The 21,215-nt window shown below is 38.2% G+C and overlaps 1 protein-coding gene across 1 annotated transcript; it reads left to right on the top strand.

Annotated features, from left to right (window-relative positions):
- Positions 1-337: 337 nt before the first annotated feature.
- On the top strand, positions 338-11,485 carry LOC112607643 (putative inactive deoxyuridine 5'-triphosphate nucleotidohydrolase-like protein FLJ16323; the record flags this gene model as incomplete). The annotated part of the gene is given in 5 exon segments (XM_025358787.1): positions 338-346; positions 5,125-5,230; positions 5,233-5,307; positions 9,631-9,712; positions 11,374-11,485. Coding segments are annotated over 5 exon segments (384 nt in total), but the record flags the coding sequence as incomplete, so codon positions are not given.
- Between the last annotated feature and the right edge of the window lie 9,730 nt (positions 11,486-21,215).

Here is a 21,215-nt window from a genome sequence, read left to right as displayed (position 1 = left end):
TTCCTTGCTCCTCAACTTACACATGATTTATTGTGGGACCATGTGATTATGTGAGTTAATATTCCTTAATAAACTTCTCTCTCTCTCTTTCTCTCATATAGTGTATATATTTATATATACACTAAACTCCTTGCTTCTCATGAGCAGTGAATCAGGAGTGTTAAATGCATTTATTTTGTAACTTTCTAAACACCTAATACCAAGGACTATCAGTGTCCTATATATATATTTTATTAGTTCTGTCCCTCTAGAGAACCCTGGCTAATACAGATTTAGGTACCAGGAGTGGTTCTAGAGGAACAGAATATTAAGGATGGAGTTCCTTCATGGTTTAGGGGATTCTAGAGTTGGCTGCTTAATATGATTAGACCCAAAAATGCTAAGGACTATACTTATAATAGTATGGAGAACACTGATAGTCCTTGGTATTAACTGTTTAGAGAATCATGCAAAATAAATGCATTTAACACTCCTGATTCATGGCTCATGAGAGGCATTTAGTGACTCTATACATAATACCTTTGACTATATGTGGAGAACCAAGGAATATAATGAAGTTGTTTGGTTGCTCCTAAGTTCACTGGAAAAAGTGATAAAAGAAAATGATGAATTCGAGGATTCTAACTCCTGGCTTCAGAAGCAGATACTGAATGTCAAATCTGTTAAGATTGCCCTGAGTGAGAATCTTATCTCCTGTAGAAAAAGAGCTGAAATTGTGGAAAATCAGACACAAGTTGTTATCATGCAAGTGACTGACCTGCAATGAAAGGTGCATGCACAGTCTCATCAGGTGTCTACTATTAAAGTGAGGGCATTGATTGGAAAAGAATGAAACCCTACAACTTGGAATGGGGATGTGTGGGAGGACCCTGATGAAGCTAGGGATACTGAGCTTGTAAACTCTGATGAAGCTTTTTTGCCAAAAGAAACAGCTTCCCCATCCCCAGTAGTGGCAACATCCCCTCCCCAACCCATGCTGCCATCAACCTTTCCACCTTTGTCTGAGGAGATAAACCATGTGCTGCCTGAGGTAAAAGTGATGGCCTCTCCTGAGGTAGTTTCCAGCAAGATAATGTTGATTCTCCTCAGGAGCCACCCCCAACACCTCTGTTTGCTTCTAGACCTATAACTAGATTACAGTCCTAGCAGGCCCCTAGAGGTGAGGTTCGGGGTGTGACCCACGAGGAGATATGCTACACTTGAACTGCTTGAGTTTTCTAATTTAGATAAGGAGAAATCTAGAGGATAGGCATGGGAATGAATACTAAGGGTGTGGGATAATGGTGGAAGGAACATAGAGTTGGATCAGGCTGAATTTATTTATTTGGGCCCACTAAACAGGGATTCTGTATTCAGTGTTGCAGCTTGGGGAGTTAAAAAGGGTTCCAATAGTTTATCTGCTTGGTTAGCTGAAATATGGATTAAAAGATGACCCACTGTGAGCGAGTTAGAAATGCCTGATCTCCCTTGGTTTAATGTAGAGGAAGGGATCCAAAGGCTTGAGGAGATTGGGATGCTAGAGTGGATTAGTCACTTGAGACCTACTCATCCCAACTGGAAGGGTCCAGAAGATATACCCTTAACCAGTGCTTTGCGAAATAGATTTGTGAGGGCAGCGCCTGCATCTTCAAAAAGTTCTGTGATTGCTCTTCTCTAAATGCCAGATCTAACGGTGGGAACCACAGTCACTCAACTACAAAATTTAAATGCAATGGGAATACTTGGATCCTGAGGTAGCAGAGGCCAAGTGGAGGCACTCAACCTTCAAAGGCAAGGTGGATGTAGCTACCATAATGGACAGCAGAGGCAAAGCAGCAATCATAATAGTCTGACTTATGTAGAGTTCTGGCATTGGCTAGTTAATCACGGTGTACCTAGAAGTGAAATTGATAGGAAGCCTACTGCATTTCTACTTAGTTTATATAAGCAGAAAACTTCCAAGTTGATTGGACAAAAGACTAATTTGAATTATAAAAGCAAAGAATCATGGCCCTTCAATTAATTTCCAGACTTGAGTCAGTTTACAGACCCTGAACCCCCTGAGTGAAGGGGAGGCCAGGTCCCCTTGAGGAAGTACCCCACTACACTACCAACAATTTATGCTATTAATCTTTTTCCCATCCTTCTGCAAGGAGACCTCCACACTTTTACCAGAGTAACTGTGCAATGGGGAAAGGGAAATAATCAGACATTTTCAGGACTACTAGACACTGGCTCAGAGCTGACGTTGATTCTAGGGGACGCAAAACATCATTGTGGTCCTCCAGTTAGAGTACAGGTTTATGGAGGTTAGGTAATTAATGGAGTTTTAGCTCAGTTTCAACTTACAGTAGGTCCAGTGGGTCCCCAGACTCATCCTATGGTCATTTCCCCAGCGCCAGAATGCATAATTGGCATAGCCATACTTAGTAGCTGGGAGAATCCCCACATTGGTTCCCTGACTGATAGGGTGGGGACTATCATGATGGGAAAGGCCAAATGGAAACCATTAGAGCTGCCTCTACCTAGGAAAACTAGTAAATCAAAAACAATATTGCATCCCTGAAGAGATTGTGGAGATTAGTGCCACCATCAAGGACTTCAAAGATACAGGGGTGGTGATTCCCACCACATCACCATTCAGCCCTCCAATTTGGCCTGTGTGGAAGACAGATCGATCTTGGAGAATGACAGCAGATTATTATAAGCTTAGCCAATTAGTGACTCCAACTGCAGCTGCTGTACCAGATGTGGTTTCACTGCTTGAGCAAATTAACACAATTCGTGGTACTTTTATGTAGCCATTGACTTGGAAAATGCCTTTTTCTCTATTCCTGTCCCTAGGGCCTACCGGATGCAATTAGCCTTCAGTTGACAAGGCCAACAATATACCTTTACTGTCCTACCTCAGGGGTATATCAACTCTCCAGCTTTGTGTCATAATCCTGTTCAAAGAGACCTTGATTGCTTTTTGCCTCCACAAGATATCTCATTGGTCTGTTACATTGATGACATTGTGCTGATCAGATCCAGTGAGCAAGAAGTAGCAAACACAATGCACTTATTAGTGAGACATTTGCATGGCAGAGGATGGGAAATAAATTCAACTAAGATTGAGAGAACTACTACCTTAGTAAAATTTCTAGGGGTTCAGTAGCGTGGGGTCTGTCGAGATATTCCTTCTATGGTGAAGGATAAGTTGCTGCATTTGGCCCCTCCTACAACCAAGAAAGAGGCACAATGCCTAGTAGACATATTTGGATTTTGGAGGCAACACATTCCTCATTTATTATTCACTCGGCCCATTTATCACGTAACCTGAAAGGCTGCCAGTTTTGACTGGGGTACAGAACAGGAGAAGGCTCTTGGAAGCAACAGATCCAAGCTGCTGTGCAAGCTGCTCTGCGCTTGGGCCATATGATCCAGCAGATCCAATGGTGCTTGAGGTGTCAGTGGCAAACAGGGATGCTGTTTGGAGCACCTGGCAGGCCACCATAGGTGAATCATAGCAGAGGTCTCTAGGATTTTGGAGCAAGGCTTTGCCATCTTCTGCAGATAACTACTCTCCATTTCAGAGACAGCTCTTGGCCTATTACTGGGCTTTGGTGGAAACTGACCTTTTGACTATGGGTCATCAAGTCACCCTGAGACCTGAACTGCCTGTCATGAACTGGGTGCTTTCTGCCCTATCTAGCCATAATATGGGTCATGCATAGCAGCATTCCATCATAAAAAGAAGTGGTATATACATGATCCGGCTCAAGCAGGTCATGAAGGCACAAGTAAGTTACATGGAAATGGCTCAGATGCCCATGATCTTTACTCCTGCCACCCTGCCTTCTCTCCCCCAGCCTGCACCAATGTCCTCATGAGGAGTTCCCTCTGCTCAGTTGACAAAGGAAGAGAAGACTAGGGCCTGGTTCACAGATGGTTCTGCACGATATGCAGGCACCACCCAAAAGTGGACAGCTGCAGCACTATAGCCCCTTTCTAGGACATCTCGGAAGGACAGAGGTGAAATCTTCCCAGTGGGCAGAACTTCGAGTAATGCACCTGGTTGTGCACTTTGCATGGAAGGAGAAATGGCCAGATATGCGATTATGATACATGGGCTGTAGAGAATGGTTTGGCTGGATGATCAGGGACTTGGAATAAGCATGATTGGAAAATCAGTGACAAAGAAATTTGGGGAAGAGGTATGTGGATGGACCTCTCTGAGTGGTCAAAAACTGTGAAGATATTTGTATCCCATGTGAGTGCTCACCAAAGGGTGACCTCAGCAGAAGATTTTAATAATCAAGTGGATAGGATTACCCGTTCTGTGGACACCATTCAGCCTCTTTCCCCAGCCACCTCTGTCATTGCCCAACAGGCCCATGAACAAAGTTACCATGGTGGCAGGGATGGAGGTTATGCATGGGCTCAGCAACATGGACATCCACTCACCAAGGCTGACCTGGCTACGGCCACTGCTGAGTGCCCACTTTCCCAACAGCAGAGACAACACTGAGCCCTCAATATGGGACCATTCTTCAAGGTGATCAACCAGCTACCTGGTGGAAAGTTGATTATATTGGACCTCTCCCATCATGGAAAGGGATGAGGTTGATCCTAACTGGAATAGACAGTTACTCTGGATATGGGTTTACCTATCCTGCATGCAATGCTTCTGCCAAGACTACCGTCCATGGACTCACAGAATGCCTTATCCACCATCATGGTATTCCACACAGCATTGCCTCTGACCAAGGCACTCACTTTATTGCTAAAGAAGTGTGGAAGTGGGCTTGTGCTCAAAGAATTCACTGATCTTACTATGTTCTCCATCATCCTGAAGTAGCTGGATTGATAGAACAGTGGAATGGCCTTTTGAAGTCACAATTACAATACCAACTAAGTGATAATACTTTGCAGGGCTGGGGCAAAATTCTCCAGAAGGATGTGTATGCTCTGAATCAGCATCCAATATATGGTACTGTCTCTCCCATAGCCAGGATTCACAGGTCCAGGAATCAAGGGGTGGAAGTGGAAGTGGAAGTGGAAGTGGCACCACTCACCATCACCCCTAGTAATCCACTAGCAAAATTTTTGCTTCCTGTTCCCACGACACTATGTTCTGCTGGCCTAGAGGTCTTTGTTCCACAGGGAGAAACACTGCCATGAGGAGACATAACAAAAGTTCCATTAAACTGGATGTTAAAATCACCACCTGGACACTTTGGGCTCCTCCTACCATTAAGTCAACAGGCCAAGATGGAGTTACAGTGTTGGCTGGGGTAATTGACCCGGAGTATCAAGATGAAGTCAGTCTACTACTCCACAATGAAGGTAAGGAAGAGTACAAATGGAATACTGGAGATCCATTAGGGTGTCTCTTAGTATTACCATGCCCCGTGATTAAGGTCAATGGGAAACTATAACAACCCAATCCAGGCAGGACTACAAATGGCCCAGACCCTTCAGGAATGAACGTTGGGGTCACTCCACCAGGAAAAAAAACCATGACCTGCTGAGGTGCTTGCTGAAAGCAAAGGGAATACAGAATGGGTAGTCATCAATACCAGCTATGACCATGTAACCAGCTACAAAAAGACGACTGTAATTTTCATCAGTATTTACTCCTTTTGTTAAAAACATGTTTGTGCATGTATACACTTGTACTAAGAAAAAGTTTCATTTTATTTCCTTTTTCCTTTATCACATGACATAGGATTTACTTACTTCATATAAGCATTTAAGTGCTGTTAACTTTATAATAGCATTTGGATTGGGGCTTGGTTCATTTCTGGTTTTAGGAAGGATAGTTATATTATGTTAGGTGTAATTATGACCTTATTATTGTCTTTATTTGAAGATTATATACGATCTCAGGAGATGTGCATGGGTTCAAGTTGACAAGGGGTGGATTTGTGATGATTAATACCAAGTGTCTACTTGATTGGATTGAAGGAAGCAAAGTATTGATCCTGGATGTGTCTGTGAGGGTGTTGCCAAAGAAGATTACTATTTGAGTCAGCGGGCTGGGAAAGGCAGACCACCCATAATCTGGGTGGGCCCCATCTAATCAGCTGCCAGTGAATATAAAGCAGCAGAAAAATATAAAAAGGCTAGACTGGCTTAACCTCCCTGTCTCTATCTTTCTCCCGTGCTAGATGCTTCCTGCCCTCAAACACTGGACTCCAAGTTCTTCAGCTTTGGGGCTTGGACTGGCTTCCCTGCTCCTCAACTTGCAGACAGCCTGTTGCAGGACCTTGTGATCATGTGATTTAATACTCCTTAATAAACTTCCATATATATATATATATATATATCTCCTATTAGTTCTGTTCCTCTAGAGAACCCTAACTAATACAGGCCCTCACTTCTTTGTATTTCACACACACATATAATTAACACTGAATGTGGGCTGGCACCCATGTGACTAATAGAACACAGTGGAAGTTCAATGAATTGGTAAACACCTACTATATTGCAGGCACTCTTAAAAGCAATGAGGAGACCATAATAAAATATACCACAAATTAGTGAGTGCAGAAGTAGGAATGGTAACATTTTACATTTTATCATGTGACAATTTTGATGAGATGTACATTACTGGGGAAAAAATTTAAATCTGGTATATCTTTAATATGAGCAATACTTATTACTTCTGACCCAGAATAATGCTCTATACTTAGCAGGCACTCTGTAAATGTTCATTGAATGAAATTGATTTGGCCATAGAGATCTTTCTGAATATGTCAATTAAATTACAAATAGGATAAATGAAAAAGAATTATATTCTTCACTGAGCATTGGGATTTACACACTGCACTTTATTTACTTACTGCCAATAAATTTGTAACTTCCTAGTCTTTGTACACTTCTATGATTTCATACCCATACAGAGTAAATGGAAGCAGGCCAGTACCTCAGATGTCAGGTTGATAACAGCTCCTTGGAATGCTACTAATTCTGGAACTAGTCAAGTAGTTTTTCACATTTGAGTATAGATCATTCCTATCATATATCGTGTTTGTTGGCTATTTGCTGACAATGATGTGACCTTTTCTAAAAAGGACAAGAATAATAATGGCAATTAGTACTGGGTAGAGAAATCAATAAAAATATTATACACATACACACACACACTACAGGATTTAAATAGAATTGCATTAGCAAATAAATCATAAACTTCCTACATAGGTAAATTTGAGCAAGTTAAATTGGTTTCCTTAGATGTATATTAAACTCAAGAGCTGAAGAAAATGTTCTGGTCCCAATTTACCTAGTTTGTTCTACCTTGAGAAATTAACACACTGTATGCCTTGTTAATATATAAGTATGCCCCATATAATTATATGTATATATAATCCATACACACACACACACACACACACACACACATTGACTAGAAGCCTACAGTAGCAAGGACTTGCAAAATATTAAGTGACTGAAAAAGTCATAGAAGTGAAAATTAATGTATGCTATTTTTAAGCACTTAGTAATGATATGCATGAAGAGGTAAAAAGAAATTTTTTAAATTACAGAACATACTAAATTAGAAGTGTTACCAGTGCCAAGAAGGAAAGAGCAATCATAAAGAAGGAAAAATAAAGATTAGACATATGGGGCAAGAAATAACAAGATGAGATGAAGTTGAGAAGTACAAAGTGATGCATAAAAAATAATAATTTAGAATATAAACCTACTACAGTGGAGAGAGATAATTAGAAAATTGCAAGAAAGAAAAGATTGGGCAACAAAATGGACAGTGAACTGAATTGAGAACAATAAGGTAACATTAGAAAACACTGGAAAAGTATCATCGGCTTGCATATGAAATAACTCATTATAGATTATTAAATTATAGTATGTGATTCTACATAGTATGTGTCATCTTTCTGTATGTGCAGGTAACTGTGCTTTACATATATTGTAATCTCTGTAGACAGCACGCGGATTATTAGGGAGAAAACCAAAAAATAAAAACGAAAATTTAGAAAATCATTTTTAAAAGTATTTTAAGTCTGGGATACAAAAATAGCAAAATCTTGAAATTCATGAGTCTTGAGACTTTTCAAGCATTAGGAAAGCATATAATTTACCTCTTAAATGCAGTACAGCAGTTTCTTCAGTGTTAATGTAGAAAGTGACAATGCTACAGTGAGATTCAGAGAGTAACCACACTTTCTCCCACACTCACTAATGACTCAGTCCCTAAATCCAGTGTCATGATTCTAATCTGCGACTCAGTAAAGTGGCAAATTATAAATAACAATATGTGATCCACCTCTAGGGTCATATGCAGGTAGTTTTTACCTGGTAAATATCAACATTTATACTAAAATATACTGGTGTAATTATCTGAATGCAAACTTGCAGCTCCGGACTTTGTATTTTAATAAACATCCAAAAATATTTGGGTACAAATAGCCCTTAGCCTACAGAAGTGGTTAATATTAAGTGTATAATTCTAATGAGATACACTATGCTTTGATCCAATGATAGCAAATAGAATGATACAGCACCTTCCAGGGATAACAAATTGGCCATTCAATTACGTGTGAGCTGAAAACAAAACTAGCATGTTGTATAATAAAGACATTCCTAAAGGTTTTAGTCTAACTGTAAGACAAGGAAAGAGAATAATGGCCTCTCAAGTTGACTTTTAAATCCGGATTTTCATAATAGTACAGATTATCACTGTAAGAGAGTTCAGACTTTTTTTTTTTACTTTTTAAACTGAAAAGCAAAAACGCTTTATATGTATTATCGTATAGGAAACCATACTTCTTTAGCAGAACTAGTAATAATTATGGTTCTAAAGATTGACTTGTAGTCTTTCATCAATTATAAAATCAAACACCTTCATTTCTCATTATTATTGTTACAGTGCATAAACAAATCAACATACAGCTTTCATTATATTGACTATGTTAGAAAAAATTTACCTAGAAGATACTTGGATAAATGTCTCAGTGTTTTGTGGTTTTTCCAGTAGAATTGTTTCTGTTATTAAAGAATATAAGATGAGTTTGCAGTGCTTTCTGCATTCCCTGCCTTGTGTCTCAACATTAGATACAAATCTGCTGTAACCTTGGGACTCAGTAGTAATGAATAAGCTATTAACTATACTGAGGGTGAGTGTAACAATGTATAATCTCAACAATTCTGTAGCATAGGCTATTAAAGTTACAACTGAGAAAAGAAACCAGCCAAAGTAGGAAAAAAACCCATAAAATTAAATAAAAACAAGGCCAATTTTGCCTGATGTTGAAAGATTGAGAAGATTCACAGTGCAGGACAAGCAATTTAATTGAAGAAAAGCAGTGTATTCATTCAAAATTACCCCACTTTGCTTATAGTTCTGTTTTAGGTATTACTTTGATGTCAACATTACCTTAGCTAGTGCTGCTCTATCTTTCATGTTCTAGAAATTATTGTACATTGGGGATTTCTATTTTTTTTTCTTTTTTGTCCAAAAATGGCACCAGCAAAATGTGAAGCATTCCAAACCTGTTACTTCAACTCACTGTAAGGTTTGTCTGTAAGGTGACATCTTTTTCATTGTTCTTCCAAATAGAGTAGGTGGCCTGGTTGCTAGCCAAATGGTCAAAATCAAAGCAGAATCTTAGGGTATTTGTACTAACACAAGGTCTGCTACCTCAGGTCATCTGAAAGAGGAGAAGATGGAGGGAGCATGTGTAGGTCTTCCAGGAAGAGATGAGAGTCTTGAACACCAAGTGAAAAGGTAAAGATAGAATCTGAGTGGTAAGAATAAAGAAGTAAAATGGAAGTGGGGTTATAGCCAGACAATAATAGGCAGAGTTTGTTCCAGACGTTCATTGCTAATAGCCTTAGGGTATCTTTCATTAATAGAGTGACTTTATCACTTCAGTTTATCATCCGTTATGATTTACAGATATGAGAGGGAGGAGAACAAACCAAACTTTTCTGACTCCAATTAAAAGATACTTTGCAAGATAGAGTGCATGAGAAATTTGCAGTGCGCTTACTTAGTGCCTCTGCTTTCCAAGGAATGAGAAGGACCTAACCAAATGGTCCTGTCCACACTCTAGAAATCAGAAACTATGTTGCTTCATTGCTTTATGAAAGTATATTTTAGAATTTAAAAAGATGTCTGTGGTTATCCTGGCATACCATATTCAGTGATTGCTTTTTTATGTTGGGCTATCAGGCAGTCTTAGGTGTCTCAGTTTATATTCAAGAGATTTAAAGGAAATTAAGTAAGAAATCTGCTCTGAGATTCCTTAAGTGTCTTTGAGGAGCTTAATGGGAGGAGGAGGATAAGAAAGGCAGAATCCAGCCAGTCACCTTTGCTTTTGGCAAGGTTTGTTTTTAAAACCACAGCTTTTAATACCTTATATTCCTGATTTTCATTTAAAAGTATCATGCAAAACAGAAGATAGTGCTAAAACAGAACAAGGTTAAGATAGTAGTTTATGCATGGCGAAAAACAAATTATAAAAATAGACAGCTATGGTCAACATTCAAATTGATCCAAATATCAAACAACCTTAAAGAATCAAGCAAGGACTTTTATCTGAATTTTTAGAATTTCTTGGAGCAATGATAAGTGGAAATATAAAGAGAAAAGATAATGGAAATTCTGAAGTCCCATAAAGGGGCAATTTTAGATAGGCAACACTGCATGTAAAATTTTTATCAAACTTAAGATTTCAGATTGAAAACTAGAGGCAGAGGGATCCTTTCAAGGCACTTTCAAGACATGATAGAGTGTCATTTTTAAAAGCATAGTTCTTTTGAGTTCTGGCCTGCTTCTTAGCTCTTTGGGCTCAGGTAAGTCCCTCTGAGGTTTCTCTTTTTTTCATCTATAAGGTAACAATTAAAGAACTACCTACATACTTTTAGACCAGTGCTGTGAAGGTATAAGGGAAAAAAAGAAATACACAAAAGTGTTACAAAAGTGAAATGTGCCACACAAATATGAAGTTGTTACTGCTTACCTGAGGAGACAGTCTTGCTTCTGTGCTCTGCAGGACTCTGGCTATTGCTTTCTACAGCAGCATAAAATAGTCTGGCACTTGCAACATCTTCTTGATACCACCTCCTTATCCTTTGACCACTTCATCTTTAGTCTGTCCACTTAAGCAAATGCCATGCTCGTTAGCACTCCTTCACAAACTAACAAGGCTTAAGAGGCAAAAATAAACTAGCAGGTGATTATATGAGTAGTTTATGTTTTTCCTGGGAAGTGATCTCATCTCTGGTGTCTTTTGAGATACTGTGAGTGTCTTGTTGGTAGCCGAACTCCATAATATTCAGGAGACCTAAATGCTGGGATTGATCCCTTTCCACCCCTCTATCATCTTTGGCCAATTAAGTTTTCTCAGTTTCATAGTTACAGGTGTCTCTTCTGACCCCAACCAGCCATCTGAACATGATTGCCCAGAGTCAAAGGACATTCCAGAAGAAAGATGCTGGAAAAGTCATTATTCTCAGCAAACTAACATAGGAATAGAAAACCAAACACTGCATGTTCTCACTTATAAGTGGAAGCTGAACAATGAGCACACATGGACACACAGGGAGGAGAACAACACACACTGGGGCCTTTGGGGGTAACAGGGGGAGGGAGAGCATCAGCATAAAGAGCCAATGCATGTGGGACTCAATAACTAGGTGATGGGCTGATAGGTGCAGCAAACCACCATGTAACAAATCTACACATCCTGCACATGTATCCCAGAGCTTAAAGTAATATAAAATAACATTTTTAAAAAGAAATACACTGGAAAAATCCAGTTTCCAAGGGTAAAAGAACAATATTAGAGAATCAAGTTGATTGATTGGTTGATTGATTGTAGAGATGAAGCCTGCCTATGTTGCCCAGGTGGTCTTGAACTGCTGGGTTCAAGCGATCCTCCCACCTCAACCTCCCAAAGTGCTGGGATTACAGGCATAAGCCACCGTATCTAGCCTGAGAGTCAAATTTAAATGTCAGTAATAACTTCAATTTCTTGAGCACATATAGTGGGAGAGCCATTGTGACAGTGCTTTAATAATGCAGGACAATACTTTGAAATATTAATTTAAGTCTTTTCTTTCTCTTTATTTTGCTCCTTTTAATCCCCACTCCTCCCAACCTCCATTCAGTACTGAAGACAGAATTTCTGTTTGCTTTCTTCAAAAAAGTTTGGGAAAGGGGCATTTATTTTCAGAATTTCATACCTACCAAGGAACTAATATACCGAAAAACATAGGGAAAAGGCCATTTGTACTATATACAGACTAAATATCTGGTAGAAGCCCGATTCTCTCCATATCTGTAACACTAAAAGCTTTTCTTTGGCTTGAGTCAGGAACAAAAGAAGAAAGAAAATTCTATGGATCCTGAGAGCAGAGAAAACCTATTTCCTGGTTTTCAGAGACAAAGGCAACAGAACTGGAGAAGGGGCACCTAAGAGATGATCCTCTGGGAACCACATCAAAGATTCTTCACTCAAGCTTTGCAAAGAAGAGAAAATTAGAGAGCCCTGGGATCTGAAGGGGCTGTGCACACTGATGCAGTGAATATCTCAGGGGCCTTCAGTATTAACTTATGACTTCAGATCAGACTTATTTCTCCCCAACCAAGATCTGACAGCCAAAATCTTAGCACTGTATAATATCCTCAAGTAGTACATACTGCTCCCCAAAAACAGTGGGTATAAAATTTCAGGTACAAATTACATTGAGTTTTTATCTTTTATCCCTAACAGCCTAACAGAAGAAGATTTCAGTCAGAAATTACAGTGAGTTAAAGAAAATGAACAAAGCTTGTTTGCTTCCATCCCTGGATACATCTGGATTCATACCCAATACATATTTGATGCCTCAATTAATTCCTACAACAGAACTACAAAAAAAAGAAATTCCTCTACTCCTTATTACAGATGGAAAACCTGGATAGAAGAATTTAAGTAGTTTCTTAAGATAGCACAGCTAGTTTATGATGGCGCTGGGATTCAGCCCTAAGTCTTTTCAAATCTAAAACTATCATATCTGTTACGCAGTAGTACCCATATCACAAGGTTGAATAGACTGGGAAAAATTTGTTATTGGCTAATTATAATACTGAGTCTTTTTAAAGTTACTATGAATCTGGGAAGCATTCTTGCCTCTTCATATGAGTACAGAGACAAAGCAGGAGATCTTTGGTGTTCGGTCTCAAAAGTAAACCCTACTAAATAATATATTTCATAAACACAGCTGCAATTACAATTTGAAACACCAAACTGGACTCCTCATAAGCATTTTATAGCCTAATTTATTCACATAGTTCTGCTTAGTAGTGACAGAAAGGACAAATCCCATGAGGAATAAAGATCTATCTGTAGTCATTGAGAAATTTTCTGAAGATTAGAGACTTAGCTGCTACGAAGAAAACTTTGGGGAGCCCCAGGAGTCAAAAAGGCAGCTGGGAATAGTTCAAGGCAAGTCACTGGGGCTCTACATGCATTGGAAGGAGGCTGGCACCAAATGGTTGCCCAAAGAGCTGCCAGTGGAGATTGGCACTTGTGCACCAAGACTAAGGGGGAAACAAGTTGCAAGACAGTGGTGCCAGCTGGAAAAATTCTGCCTGTGAAAAGAACGAGATGAGCTTTTATGGAGGTAGCAAACAATAATTTCTGAGGTATACAAGGATGGCTGAAGTGTGGACATGGGACTGGAAACAGAGGCAGGGCAATGATGCAAATAAGCAAAACGGAAGGCAGGACAAAAGAAAGGAAAGAGAAGGGGATGAAAGGAGAAACAGCCTTAATTAAGAAAGCCAGCTAGGTAACACATTTCTGAAAAGGCAGCTTGGTTTAGTTCATGTCGTATCAATTACATTGAAGTATCAGGTACAGAAAAGAATGAAAGTAGAGAAACAAAATCATTACCTGAGGAAGGGAAAAATAATACATGAATACATACTGAAAATCAGGTCAATATGATTTTTATATCAGATTATATATTATAAAATATATGACTATGGGTCCTTCTGTAATCATTTTTAAACATCAGCTTAGTTTTGTCATTTGTAATAAGTGGCTGATAATAAATTATAGTTGATATTATTAGTATTAAAAGATGTGCTCTAATAAGCATTTAATACATGCTGCATGCTGTGCTAAGCATGTTAAATGAATTCTCTCACAAAATTACTCTATAATAACTCACATAATAACTGAATGAGTTACCATAATAAAAGAGTTTTGTAGGGTACCAGATTCATACCAGGTACTCAATAAATGATGGCTACTGTTAATAATGCCTTTGATGAAATGGAATCCCATTAGTATTGGTTCTTTTTTGCTAATTAATTCCTATTCTCAAATATTATTTTAATGGATGTCTATTTCAATTCTGATGTCCAATGGGGTTGGGGGTCATGTAGTGGAAAGGAAGGATTTTATTTCTATTCCCTACATAAATTTCAGATAGTCTCCTTCCCAAAGACATGCAAAACATGTAGATCGGTTGCAAACACCTTGAGCTCAGACAAGGTTTATAATTGTTCTGTATCTCAAGCTAGAATTTCCCCTTTATGCATGCAGTCCTCTCTCTGGTGTCCAGATAGAATCTTCTTTCTCTCTACTATCTACTGAGAGTAAAGCATGCTCTTTACTCTTCTCTTTTTACACACATTTCTACTGAATGCTATGTGCACATGTGCTGTGAGAAGGTTGTTGATTGGATGTTCATAATAACCACACTTTTCTGCATCTGCAGGAAATAGAATACTCTCTCTTTAACTCAGGAATGGTTCACTCCTTTTCATCATGAAATGTCACCTTCTTAGAAAAGCGCCTTCAACTAACCTATCTAAATTATTTTTCCCTGTTAATTGCCATCTGATTGCCTTGGGCATTGCTTTTAAAGTACTTCTGAAAATTACTCCTCAAGATTTGCATACTATTTTGTTTGTCTGCTCACTTGTATTTTCCTTTAGTCCTTACTACAAAGTAAATTTTGTGAGGGCAGAAACCATTTCTGTATTCTTCTGCATTCAGAAATATTCATTAAGCACCCACTAGGCACCAGGCATTGTTCTAGGCACTGGGATACAGCAAAGAACTGACATTCTAGCAGTGAGAAACAAACAGCCAAAAAAAATGCAGGTGGTGATGTTATGAACCACGTAGCAATGCAAAGGAATAAAGGGAGAGTGCCAAGGCTGCAACAGTGAGAAGTTATTGGGATTCCATTTCATCAAAGATAATCAGGAAAGGCTCCCTGATGTACTGACCTATAATAACAAGTAGAGGAAGATAATTCTAAGTAGAGGGAACAGTAAGTACAAAGACCAAGAACTTGCTGGGTGTGTTCATGAAACAACAATCAGTCTTTATAGCTAGGGCTTGGTGAGCAAGGAGGAGAGAAGGAAGAGATGAGATTTGAAGGACTGTTGGGCATCGTGAAGCTGTAATAAGACCTGTGATTTTATCTGGGGTGAGGGGGGAATAACAATGTAGTTTTAAGCAGAAAGTGACAGAATCTGACTTATGTATTAAAAGGATTGCTTTTCCCATTATGTAGAGAATACCCTGGAAGGGGGTGGTCAAGGGAGAACAGTTGAGACTATTGCAGTAGTTTAAGTGAAAGATCCTGGTGGCATAGAATATAGTGATTGTTGCAAAGGTGAAGAGATGTCAGGTTCTGTACACATTTTCAAAGTAGAGATGACTGAATTTGCTGAGGAATTGGATGGGGGCATAACAAAATGAAAAGTACCAAAGATGATTCCAACTTTTATGGCATTTGACATTTAAAGATTGGAATTGCACTGACCAGGTTAGGAACTACTAGGAGAAAAAAAAAAGTTTAGGAGTTAGAAATTGAGAGTTCAGTTTGAGATACGTAAAACTTCAACTACAGAAAACCCAAGTAAGCAGTTGACTATACACACCAAGTGTGGAGTTAAGGAAAGAGTTTTGAGACTGGAAATATACATTTGGAAGTTATCAGAATACAGATGCCATTTAGAGTCATTAGAGTAGATGGATTCACTTATGAGGAAGATAAACAAAGTAAGGATCTGAGGACAGACTCCAGAGCACTCCAACATTTCGTTCTAGGGAGGATGATGAGAAAATAGCAGAGCAGGCTGACAGAGATTCCTCTCTGAGGTAGGAGAAAAACCAGGAGAATGTGGGGTCCTGGAAACCAAGGGTCTGTAGCAGCTGATTAGTTAAGTAATAGAACTGTGAATGGAGTACTGGGTTTGGCAATATGGCAGTGCCTGATAACCTTGATCTGAGCAGTTTTGTAGGGTTGAATGGGTAAATGGAACAGTTTCAAGAAAGTTTGTAAGGAATGAAAGTGTAATACACACAACTTTTTCAAAGGATCTTGACATAAAAGAGATTAGAGAGATGGGACTGCAGTGGAGTGGGCTATGAGGTTACTGGCATGTATTTCATAATAAGCATGTTTACGAAAGGAAAGAAAATTGATGTTATAGGGAGGAGACAATTACCAGAGTAAGTCCTTGAACAGGATGGAGGATGGGACATATTATCCAAGTGAAGGAGGAGACTGTGGGTAGGAACTGGAAGAGTTCTTTCACTGTAACAGGAAAAAGGGAGGGTGTTTGGGTATGAGTGCCCTTGTACTGGTGGTTTCAGTGTGTAAGCACATAGAAAGTTTCCCCGAATTCCTTGATTGAATAGTCAATAACTTTAACACTGCCTGACACATAGTAAGTGCTCAAACCAGATACTGAATGAATGGATGTGCATTATTAAATCTGCTTCCAGAAAATTTCCTAAGAAAATTTTCTGTGTTGGGACTCTCCTTGCATTTTAGCTTCAGCCTGCACTATAAAATGGAATAGAGTAAGAGAAAAAGAGAGAAGCTTTTCAAATAAGTTGTAAAGATTTACTTCATAACCTCCACCCCTAGCCTTTTCTTCTAAAACAAAGATGTGGATAGAAAGGTATAAGATGTTGTAATTCTATTATAGAAGTAATTGGATAGCTGTGACTCCTCTCACCCTCTCATAATATCTATTGGATATAACTCTTGGCTTTCTCATTTTGGCTACATTCCCAGAACCGTATGTAAAATGTTTTCCTGAAATATTGAAAAGCAACCTACATTTTAAGTTCATCATCTCTTTGCCTGAAAAGTGGCTTATTCTTGTCCTGTTGAGATTGCATTTTGCATGATATTTTTTCTTTCTTTACTGTTGAGATTGCATTTAGCATGGGCTTTTCTTTTCCTTTACTATTAAGGTTAAAAATTGGAAAATTCAAGTTGCATACAAGCTAAGCATATTGTCACAGACAGTAAAGATATACACACAAATAAGGAAAAAATGAAGATGACTAGAATTCGTTTTAACGTGAATTATGAGAAGAGAAGAGAAGGGGTCTAATGTTCACAGAGACTCTAACAGGTGCTAGGCTGTCTACATTTGTTATTTATATTTAGTCATTACAAAACAAAACAAAAAACCAGAAAGTAGTTATTATTTGTTACAAAATACAAGTATGTAAGAAAAAGTTACAAAAACTGGAACAGAAGTTCAAGGTTAAAAAAAAAACAATATTTTTCACTTTTTAAGTACCTTATTAAAAATATATCTGTACCAAATACATTACTAAGTACTGCATATGCAATATCAGCTTTAACTTTAGAATAACTATAAAACATATATTTTACCCCATCTTAGAAGATGAGAAATCTGAAGCATGAAGAAGTTTAATAATTTGCTGAAAGTAACACAACTATTAGGGGCTTAAATCCAGACTTGACTCTCGGCTGAAGACATGCCCCTTCTGCTGCACCACGTTGTCCCTTGAGGGAACCAGAACTGCCAGGGAATTGGACAGTACATGAAGATAAAGCAAAACAGAATTACTGGATAATTTTGATAAACAGCATCACTGGTTCAACAGTTTAGTTGATTATACTTACCAGCTAAGTCACAATCAGTTATATGTACTTACATCTCTCCAGAAATAAAGAGATCCTTGTATTTCCAAGTTTCTCTCAAAACATTCTGATTTGAACATTAGCAAAAATGTACCAGTATAGAATCGATTTTTAAAACTCAATCAAAAATGGGAAAGATTTTTTTTGATCTCTTAAACAAGTAGACAGCTAAACTACAATGAAAAACAAATAAGAAAAACTTTATCCTATGTAAATGTATACATGTATGAATATACTGTGTGATTTTTTTTTCAAGAGTAATTCCTTCACAGGCAACCTGGGAGATACAGTAATTAGGAATGCATTCTTTAAAATCAGAATTGAGTTTCAATCCTGCCCTTGCCAGTTTTTGGTATGAGACTTGCACAAGTTACTTAGGTTATGCCTCATATAATACATATATAAAAAATATATATAATATTATATATAAAATACATATATAAAATATATATTATATATAATACATATAAATATTATATATAATATTTAAATATTATATTATATATAATATAAATATTCTATAATATATATAATATAGATATAACATATATTACATATAAAATATATATCTATATATAGCAAAAAGAAATCAGCTGGGCGTGGTGACGGGCACCTATAGTCCCAGTTACTCAGGAGGCTGAGGCAGAAGAATGGCGTGAACCTGGGAGGTGGAGCTTGCAGTGAGCCAAGATCGTGCCACTGCACTCCAGCCTGGGTGACAGAGCGAGACTCCATCTCAAAAAAAAAAAAAAAATCTTTCAAAATTCTCTAGCTTATCAAATAATTTTGGAAAATTGTTGGTCTGAATATATAGATATATATTTTTGATTATCTTTTTTATGCTTTTTTAGGCATCATATACATTCAGAATATATATATATATATATATTCTGAATGCACATATCTTGGCTCACTGCAAACTTCACCTCCCAAGTTCACGCCATTTCCCTGCCTCAGCCTCCCGAGTAGCTGGGACTACAGGTGCCCACCACCACGCCCGGCTGATTTCATTTTGTATTTTTTAGTAGAGATGGGGTGTCACCGTGTTAGCCAGGATGACCTCGATCTCCTGACCTCGTGATACACCTGCCTCGGCCTCCCAAAGTGTTGGGATTACTGGCGTGAGCCACCGCGCCCAGCCCAAAAGACATTTTTTAATGTTGGTTTTAATTTTCCTAACTAAAGTCCATAAAAGTCCTAGCCAATTCCCCAGATTTGTGTAATTGCTACAACTATTGCACTTAGGTGAGGAACTCATGCAAATTCTTAGAAATAAATATTTATTTCCTTCCAGGTATCATAACTATACACACCTTCAGCTGCAGGCAGAACCCCGGGAAAAATCTTCATTCTCTCAGGGTGTTATTTCCACAAATACAAATACTATTCTTTTTTTTTTTTTTTCATGTTTCCATTCAAAGTAATCGCCTTCGTGAAATTTTCCCTGTAGCTTCACCCAGATGTGTGAACTGGTTCTCTTTTCCTAAATTCATACAGTATTTTCCTTCTCTCTCCCCACCCTCCACCTTATTTGTATTCCGTCACTCTTATAGCACAAGTTTCAAGAACGCAGGGGCTATTTTTTTATGCATCTTATTTCTACACAGACTTTAACATAAGCTCCTCACATGAGTAGCTTCTTCCTCAGAGTTGTATGAAACATTTGATGTGTTCTAGACTCTAGCATAATAATCACTTACATTTTATTGAGTGCTTCCTCTTTGCCACAAGTATCTGATAAGGGCTTTTAGAACATGATCTCATTCAATCTCAAAACTACCCAAAATCGGTCACATTATTAAACCCGTTGTGTAAGTTGGGAGGCTGAGAGTTAGAGAGTATGGCCCGTGGACTTAGGGTCCCGCATTGGCAACATGCTACTTGGTCTCTGTTACCTCAGAGCCCACACGCTTGACCACTGTGTAAATACCACCCCTGTAGACTTTCAGGAAATTCTCAATGAACAAACAGATAAAAGTTAAGGACTATTTTTGTTGTCATTTTCTCCAGCTGTAAGATAAGATGTAAGCAAGTGATCTTCCCCCCCCTCCCCCAAAAAAGATCAAGAAATTTCTTCATATAAAAAGAGTATTCAGACCAGGCATGGTGGCTCACAGCTGTAATCCCGGCACTTTGGGAGGCTGAAGGTAAGGGACACTTGAGGTCAGGAATTTAAGGCTGCAGTGATCATGCTTCTGTACCCAGCCTGGGTGACAGAGTGAGACCCTGTCTCTAATAAAAAAGAGTATTCAAAGACACACATGTAAATATTTATTTGTCCTTTGAGTAAATGCAGTCACACATAATATATCTTGAGTGCTACAGAGAACATTCAAGTTTATTCTTGGTGACTTGTAAACTGCCAGTTACTTTACTTAGACTTAATGAGTTATGAAAGTCTTGGCCTTGCATTGAAAGTTGCAAAGTGAAGAAATAATTGTTTTGTATTACCTTTGGGTAGTCAAACCAATTACTTAAGCAATTAACCTTCACTTTCTGTTCTACTCCAAGAGAGGTAAAAGCAATGGTTTTAAACATTTCTTAATAATTATTAATCCTTCCATACATTGATCCATATTATGAACAGCTCTCATTGTTTACAGACTAAAACTTTGATCCATATTGTCATTGCTTACAGACTAAAACTTTGATCCATATTGGGAAAAAAAAAAATAAGAGGATAGATATAAGACTTAAATAAGTCAATTGTGAAGAAGAGGCTATGGCTAGCTTGATGAGTAAATACATCCAAGCTGCTCTCCAAGTACAGTGGATTCTGAATTATTTTCTCATTTTGACCTTCTAAGTGGGAATTTAATGAGACACTATTGTAGTTACTTCAAAGACAGATTAAATCTAGAATAAGACAGACATGTTTCTACTAATACTGGCTAGGCCTGGGTTATCTGAAAATTGGGATTCATATTCTGTAAGAAATGTGTGAAAAGCCTATGCTTAATAAAGGAAAAAATTGAAAGTGAGGTTACTCCTGAGAATATAAAACACACATGTTAACTTCCTCAGATATATAAATGGTTAAAAATATGCAACAAAAAATTCTGTCAATATTTGAGTTCTAGCACTCTCTAAAGACTCTTAGAGGCATACATGGTCAAATATTCTAGGAACCATAGCTGCCTGGTGGGCTCTGGAGTCAGACTACCTGGCTTCCAATTTAAGCCCAGCATTTATTATTAGCTGCACATCCTTAATATGACTTAGCCTCAGTTTCTCAAATTACAGTTCTGGGAGCACAGTTATCTGGAAAATAGTATGTGATCCAAATGTTAGCTAGTATTCATCTTATT

This window comes from Theropithecus gelada, chromosome 15, assembly GCF_003255815.1.
Source record: "Theropithecus gelada isolate Dixy chromosome 15, Tgel_1.0, whole genome shotgun sequence".
Classification (NCBI taxonomy): domain Eukaryota; kingdom Metazoa; phylum Chordata; class Mammalia; order Primates; family Cercopithecidae; genus Theropithecus; species Theropithecus gelada.
Note: the sequence above shows the minus strand (reverse complement) of the source record. Positions and strands in the feature narration are given on the sequence as shown.